General features: G+C 68.8%; 1 protein-coding gene across 1 annotated transcript; it reads right to left on the reverse strand.

The window, feature by feature from the left end:
- Positions 1-388: 388 nt before the first annotated feature.
- Positions 389-7,580, reverse strand: MSL1 (MSL complex subunit 1). The gene is made up of 8 exons (XM_066981599.1): positions 7,289-7,580; positions 4,597-4,820; positions 3,370-3,752; positions 2,264-2,328; positions 2,024-2,091; positions 1,650-1,774; positions 1,482-1,554; positions 389-1,352 (listed from the first exon to the last, which is right to left on the reverse strand). The coding sequence occupies exons 1-8, from the start codon at positions 7,430-7,432 to the stop codon at positions 1,262-1,264; spliced, it is 1,173 nt and encodes a 390-aa protein (XP_066837700.1). The 5' UTR covers positions 7,433-7,580; the 3' UTR covers positions 389-1,261.

The following is a 7,580-nucleotide window of genomic DNA, read 5'->3' on the forward strand; positions in this document are numbered from 1 at the left end:
GCGGCCCCCGCGGCGCCGTGACGTCACCGCGCAGCGCCGGCCCTGCGTGCTGGCCCCTCCCTCCCTCCCATCCCCCTCGTTCTCCGCCCCCCCCCCCCCCCCCGGCAGGGGGCAGGCGAGGGCCGGGTAGGGGTGCGTGACGTCACCCCTCGCTACGTCACCGCGGCGGAAGTCGCGTCGTTACGGCGGACGTGACGTCATTGTTGCGGAAATGGCGTCGTTGTTACGGAAGAGGGCGCGTGGGGGAGGGGGAAGGAGAGGCAGAGACCAGCCGTCGGTTTTCCGCTTTTATTGAAAAAAAAGGAGAAAAAAAAAAAAAAAAGAAAACCCAAGGAAGGAGGAAGGAGCGGGCGGAGCCCCCGCCCCCCCCCCCCCCCCGGCTGTTTTTTAAACGCGTTTCCTTTTTTTTTTTTTCTTCTTTTTTCTTTTAAAAAATAAAAACAAAACCCAACCAACGTGGTAACAAGTGTCCTTACGCGAGCTTGCACGCAGCTGCGGGGCGGGAACGCAATTTGGGCTGAAAAGGGCCCTTTTGGGGCCGTTTCCCCGAGGGGCACAGGGACAGAGGTGGGGGGGGGGGGGGGGGCGAGGGCCAGGTCCCGGCCCCCCAGGGGCAGCGGCGGGGGCGGGGATCGGAGCCGGGACACCGGGGCACCGACCCCCTCCTGGTGGCACCCGCTGCTGGCTGGCCTCACAACGCTTAAATAAAAAAAAAAATAAACAACAAAAAAAGAACCAAAATTGTGCGTATAGGGTTTCTATTTCACAAAAAAAAAAAAAAGTTTTTTGCTGTTTTTTTTAAACTCTTTCCCCCCCTCCCCCCCCAACCCCGCTACAGCTGCTCAACAGGGGAAATAAAAAGCGGCGATCGCCGCCGGGGGCTGCTCCCGCCCCAAAACGACGATTTCTACCTAAAACCCAACAGAACACGGCGGGCACAGTCTCGGAGGGCACCACAGCCCCCCCCCCATTTTGGGGCTTCTCCCCCCCTGCGGGGCGAGCGCTGCCGCAGGGTCCGGTCCCTTTCCGCGGCCGCCCGAAGGCTCCGGAGAAGGGAGGAGAAGAGGGCAGGAAGCCCAGCTCGAAGCACGGCCGGCGGGGACTGAGTCTGGAACGTGGTGTGAAAAACCCGGGAGAACAAAACCGGGGCGTGGAGGGAACAAAAATAAAAACAAAACAAAAACAGAAACGATCCGTGAACGAGAACCAAGAGGGCAGGGCCCCCGAAAGGCGCAGAGCTCCCGGCTCCGCCGCGCCGCCGCTACTTCCTGCAGGTCCGGTGCGGGGTCTGCTTCTTCTGCACCTCCAGCCGGCAGCGGCTGCGCTCGTCCAGCCAGGGCAGCTCGAAATTCCTGCGGGCAGAGGCGGTACTGAGGGCCCCGCGGCGGTACTGAGCGCCCCGTGGCACCGGCACCGGCCCAAAAGGCTCCCGCAGCCTCCCGGTGGGTGACACCACCGGCAGCCCCTCTCCCGGTACTCACTGTGGGGTCAGTTTGGGTAAGGGGCGGCCGAAGGCGACGACGGGCAGGTAGGGGGTGATCAGCAAGCTTTCCACTGCAGGAGAGACACCGGGCGTCACGGGGACGGGACGGGCAGGGGGAGCTCCCTGCCGGACCCCCCCCCCACCCCCGGCACCGCCGGGCACTCACCGTCATCCGGCTCAGGGAAAAATGAGGTAACTTCAGGCTCCGACTCCTGAATTCCTTTCCTTTTGTACATTCGGAGCTGCAGGCGCTGTAGGATTCGTTGTTCCCTGATCCTCTGGATGTCCCACCTGGAAGGCAGCGAGGAGATGGGGTCAGGCCGAGCACGGTGCGGGAGCTGCAAGGCTCCTGGCCGAGCTGCGCGCCCCTACAAAGCCTGCTCGGGCTCCCCGGCAGAGACACGGGCAGTGGAAAGGGTTTTTGGGTTCTCTTCCTGCAAACGGCTCCCGGCAGCGTCCGTCCTCGTTCCCCCAGGGCTGTCAGGGTCCGGCGGGACCCGCGCGTGCGGGAGGTGCCCTCGGCGCCGCGTTCGTTCCTACCTTTTTCTCCGTTTCTCATCCAGCTCCAGTTTCGCATGCCGCTTGGAAAACACGCTGTCATCGAGGTTCTGCGAGGACACAACGGGAGGTGAGCGCTCCCCCCGCTCCTCCCGGCGCCGCCCGTCCTCCCTCGCCTGCCGCAGGATCCTCTGCGGGACCCCGATCTGCCCTCCAGCAGCCCCGGGGGGAGCTTTTCTGGGGGTTAAGCCCACCGAGGAAAGAACGCGGGGCCGTACGTACCTCCAGGACGTCTGAGGGGTTGGGGTCTCGCAGGGGCTCCACGACATGGTCCCTCCAAGATGGAACTGCGGGGGGGGGAAGGTTTGGCTGTTAACCCGGCGCAGAGGCACCGCTCCACGCCGCCGGTCCCACCCCCGGGCTCGTGACTGCTCCTTCCGAGGTCCCGGCCCCGTTACCGGGAGCTCAACCGGCTCCCGACACCCCCGGTGCCGCCCCCAGAGCTCGTCTCAGCACGCGCTGCCCGCCGCGGACAGCCCAGGAGCCACAAACCCGTGGGCAGAGGCGGCTCCGGGCGTCGCGAGCAGCGCACCCGGGCACCGACCTCGCTGCGGGCAGAGCGTGGTTAAACCCCGAGCACCGAAAGGCTCCGGGCCAGCGCGAGGAGGGCTGGAAGCCAGGCGTGCGGCTCGCTCTGCCCTGCCTCCCGCAGCCAGGCGGGCGGGGAAAGCCGAGGCACGCTACGAGGAGGCGCGTCGAGGTCCGCTCCTCGCGCTCCGGGGCGTTTTGCCACCCAGCGTCGGCCAGCGCGTATTCGCCATCAGCTGGAGCGCAGCAAACCCCAAAAAAAACCTGAAGCTCTGCTGCGGGGTTTGGAGGAGAACCCCAGGAAGAGGCGGCCCGGCAGAAGAGGCACCGCGGTTTCTGCCCGGTTTCTGCCCAGTTTCTGCCCAGCTCCAGCCCTGTGCCACCCAGACGCAGGGCGAGGAGCAAGCACCGCAGCGCGTGGCGGCCAAATCAACCCAGGGACGCGTTTCCCAGCCGTGAGAGGGAAGCTGCTTCGTGCTTGGCTTAAAAACAGGCACGGGGGGGGGGCTCTGGAAAGCAGGGCGGTTGGAAAGGGAGCACGGCCAGCAGGGCCAGAGCCCCCCCGCCCGGCTCCGTGGACAGCACGAGCCCAAGGGGCTTGGGGCGCTCCGGACACCGGCTTCACCTCTCCCATCGCGTTTGGGACTCGGTTTTGGGACAGGGCACAGAGCCCCCCCCGGGGCAGTCGAGCCCTCCTCTCGCCGCCGGCTGTGCCGTAACGCCCCCGCCTGTGCCGTAACGCCCCGCCGGCGCCCAGCACGACCGGGCAGGGCAGGCTCTCCTCTCCCTCCATCGCTTACTTGCTACAGTCTCCTCCTTCTTTGGGGAGGGCTCTCGTAACGGCAACGGTGATGGGGGGGGCTGATGCCAGCGGCACAAGTACATTTCCGTGGTTGAAAGGTAGGGCAGGTCCTCGATCTCGCTGAAGAAGCCCTTCTCCTTGGGCTGGCTGCCGGGGCCCTTCAGGGGCGCCGAGGGTCTGAGCGGGGTCTCCGGCAGCGCCCTGTTTTTTTCCGGAGTCTCTTGGCTCCGCAGTTCCCGTTTGCAAACAGTTTCGGACAAAGAGCCGCTCGACTCCTCTTTCCCGGGGGAGTGCTTCAGAGTTTTACTCTTCACCTTCGAGAACTCGGACACCAGTTTTTTAACGGGGGTCTTCCTCTCCGTGCTCCCGAACGGCGGCTTCCTACGGGAGGGAGGAAGGAGAGCTGAGTGGGGGCGGGAACCCGGCCGGTCCTGCACACGCCAACAGCCCCAAAACGGGGCGTTTTCACCAAGCCCAGGGGAGATTTGGGGGGCGAGAGCCGTGCCCAGCACGCCAGGGCTCCCAGCCCCACACACGGCTGCCCTGCCGAAGCTTTCGAGGCTTTTTTTGCCCCCAAACTTCCCGGGGGTGTCAGCACCGCTTGGTTTTTACGTGCTTGCCCACACGGGAGAGGCGTGCGGGTGCCAGGCACCACGGACGCAGGGCGGCGGGGTTTTCATCAGAAGCAGGACTGCAAACGCGACGGGACCCAGCCTGGACGGAGCACGGGCAGGGGAAAGGGAAATCCGCGGCCAACGCCGGGCTGGGGGAGCCTGAGAGGCTCCCCCAGCACCCTCGGGTCCGTTTCCCCCCCTTCTCACCCCTGCCCTGAGCGCCGGGGGAGGACGTGGCACGCGCGGCCGTGCCGCGGCAGGGCAGGGGGGTGGGCGCGCTTGCAGAGCCCCAGCCGGGCCGGCCTCGCTCCCCGGCTGCCACCAGGTGCCCTGGGACACCCGTGGGACGCCGGTGACAGCCCCGTGGGGTGCCAAGCGCTTCGTCCCCTTCCCTTTGGGGGGGGGGGGGGGGACGGCACCCACGCGCCGCCAACCCCACGGCGGGGGAAGGCGAAGCCACCACGGGCACGCCGGGGGCCGCCCTCCCTCCCTTCCCTGGGCGCCCGGAGGGGAAGGAGGACGCTGCGCTGGAGACCCCCAGCCCCACGCCACGCGGGGCCGACCCCCGGACCCCCCCCGTCCCCCCAATCCCATCCCATCCCACCCTTTACCTTTTGTGCCCCTTCCCGTTCCTGCCGTAGGGGAAGTGCTTGGGCTGCAGGGTCTGCGAGGGCTCCAGCAGGTCCTGCGGGCACTCCAGCGGCAGCTTCTCGCACGCCTCGGCCTCGGCCTTCTCGTCGGCCTCGAAGCCCTGGAAGACGCGGTGCTTCTCCCTCTCCGTGTCCTTCTTCACCAGCTGCACCCGCCTCTCCATGCGCTCGATCCGCGCCAGGAGCTGCGGCACGGCGACACCGAGGCTCAGGGGGGGGCTCCATGCGGACAGCACGGGGGCAAGCAGGGGAAATTCCCCCGGGAGGAGGGCAGCCAAGGAGCCCCCAGGGGCAACCCGGAGCCGGCCCGTGGCCCCCAGGGCCCCCCCCCAACTCATCATGGGGTACCGGGCTTTTCCGAGCTGGAGCCCCCAGGGGCAACCCGGAGCCCCCGGAGGTGGCCCGCGGCCCCCAGTGCCCCCCCCCCACCCCATCGTGGGGTACCGGTGGCTTTTCCTGCGGTGCCGTCGCCGCTCTCTGCGCCCGCCGGAGGCTTTCACCGCGCCCCCCCTCCCAGCAGCGCTCGGCAGGAAAAAAGTTTGGGGGGAGCCCCCTGCGCCCCCCCACACGCTGGGGGGGGGGCTACAGGGAAGGCGCCCCCTTGCCGCTAATTAGCGGGAAGCCTAATGAGGCAGAGATGCCCAAAGGGGGCACGACGGCCGCTTGCTGCCCCCCCCCAAGGGGCAGCGGGGCTGGGATGTGGAGCCGGAGCCCCTCCAGCCCGGCCGTGTCCCCCCCCCCCTCTCCTCGAGCTGGAGGTTTGTAATTAGCTGCGGGCTCCCGGTCTATTAATTAGCTGCGGTCGTTATTAGAAAGCCAGGCCTCGAGGGGAACCGGCAGCCCAGCGTCCCTGCGGCGGGGGCAACCCTTGCATACTGCCCCCCCCCCCCGGGGGGTCGAGCACCCAGCCCCTGGGTGCCCCCTGCCCTTGGGGGGGGGGGGGAGGACGGGGACCCTCCGGGGGCTCTGCGCCCTCTGCTTTGGAGCCCCCCCGGGAGGACACCCAGGGGGCAGCAACTTCCCCCCCCCCCCCCCCCAGGACTGGCACCACATGGGTCTGAGCCCCCCCCCCCCCCAGAAGCCGGGGTCCTCCCGGGTGTGCGTGGCCGGCGGGCGTGCAAGGTGGATGCAAACCACGTCTGTGCAAGGCAGGGCCCCCCCCGGGGGGGGGGGCAATGCACGGATTGGGGGGGGCGGGGGGGGGGGGGGCAAAGCTTCGCAGAGGTCACCCAACACCATGGCCCCCCCCCCCCCCCATAAGAGTGGGGGCAGCAGAGGCAGCCGTGGCGGGGAGGGGGGGGGGGAGTCATGCAGCATGAACACCCCGGGGGGGGGGGGGGGCACATAACCCTTGGGGGGGGCACATAACCCTCGGGGGGGGGCACATCAGCCACCGGGGGGGGTCCGGGGGGGCTCAGCCCACCCTGCCACGGCTTGGGAGGGGGGGGCACTGCGGTGCGTGCCAGCCCTGCAGCAGCCATGCAGGAAGGGGGGGGGGGGGGGGGGGGGAGGCCAGCCCCGCAGCCGGGGGGGGGCCATGCGGCAGCTGCGGAGCTCCGCCGCAGCGCCCCCCCCCCCCAAAAAAAATTAAACCCCGCCCCGGAGGTGACGCGGCCCCTTTAAGTTAACCCCCGGGCCCGGAGCCGCCGCGGGCTCTTTAAGGCCCCCCCCCCCCCCCGCTGCCATGGCAACGGGCGGCGGCCCGTTAACCCCCGCCCCGCCCCCGCCCTTTGTGCCCCCGCCGGTAACCCCGGGGCCCCGCCCCCCCGGTACCGACCCCACCCCCCGCCCCCCCCCCCCCAAGGGCTTTGTTTGGGGGCACGGGGGGGGTACCCCGGGTGTTAACCCCTTGGGTGCCGGGGGGGGCAGATGGGGGGGCAATTACCCCATGGGGGGCAATTACCCCCGGGGGGGGACCCCGGGGGGGGGCAAAAAACCCCATGGGGGGGGCAATTAACCCCTGGGTGGCCGGGGGGGCAATTACCCCATGGGGGTGCAATTACCCCCGTGGGAAGGGGGCAAAAACCCCACTGGGGGGCAATTAACTCCTGGGTGGCCGGGGGGGGGGCAATTACCCGGGGGGGGGGGGGGGGGGGGGCAAAAAAATCATGGGGGGGCAATTAACCCCCTGGGTAGCGGGGGGGGGGCAATTACCCCATGGGGGGGGCAAATGCCCCATGGGGTATTAAAACCAAGGGGGGGGTAATTAACGTCGGGGTATTAACCCCTTGGGCGCCGGGGGGGTGTTAACCAGGGGTTAACCCTTTGGGTGCCAGAGGGGGGGGTATTAACCCAGGGGGTTAACCCCTTGGGTGCCAAACGTGGGGGGGGGGGCATTAACCCCTTGGTTGCCGTGGGGGGCATTAAGGCCCGGGGGTATTAACCCCTTGGGTGCCAAACGGGGGGCATTAACGCCGGGGGGTTAACCCCTTGCATGCCGAAATGGGGGATGGTGTAAACCTACGGGGGGGGCGCACTTACCTGTTTGGGAGGGGGGCAGGAAGCCCGGGGGGGTTAACCCCTTGGGTGCCGGGGGGTGTTAACCCCTTGGGTGCCGGGGGGAGGGTTAACCCCCTGGGTGCCGTATTAACCCCATGTGCCTCCCCGCCCCCCCCCCAGCCCCCCCAATTCCCCCCCCCCCCCCCTTCCGTACCGTGTCCCGCTCGGCCTTGAGCTCCTCGATCTCCTTCTCCTTGGCCTGCAGCTGCTGCTGCTGCTGCTCGATGAGGTCCAGCTGGAGCAGCAGGATCTGCCGCAGGCAGGCGGCCTGCCCCGGCGAGCCGCCGCCGGCCCCCATGCCTCCCCTCCGCGCTCCGCTCCTCCACTTGGCCTCGGCGGGAGGCGGCTGCTGCGGGCCCGGCCCCGGTCCCGGCTCCGCGGGCCCCGTCCCCGCTCCGCCGCTCTCCTTCGCGGCCGCCGGTGCCGCTCCGTGCCCGGGCAGCCCC

Source organism: Anser cygnoides, chromosome 22 (assembly GCF_040182565.1).
Source record: "Anser cygnoides isolate HZ-2024a breed goose chromosome 22, Taihu_goose_T2T_genome, whole genome shotgun sequence".
Taxonomy (NCBI): Eukaryota; Metazoa; Chordata; class Aves; order Anseriformes; family Anatidae; genus Anser; species Anser cygnoides.

Bases quoted from the DNA above. Each gene is read 5' to 3' on its own strand.
- MSL1 (XM_066981599.1), bottom strand. From the start codon at position 7,432: ATGGGGGCCGGCGGCGGCTCGCCGGGGCAGGCCGCCTGCCTGCGGCAG. The intron at 4,821-7,288 runs GTACGGAAGGGG...GCCGTGCCGCAG, and splicing joins TCAAGGCCGAGCGGGACACG to CTCCTGGCGCGGATCGAGCG. The intron at 2,329-3,369 runs GTAAGCGATGGA...CCCCCCCCGCAG, and splicing joins GAAGGAGGAGACTGTAGCAA to TTCCATCTTGGAGGGACCAT.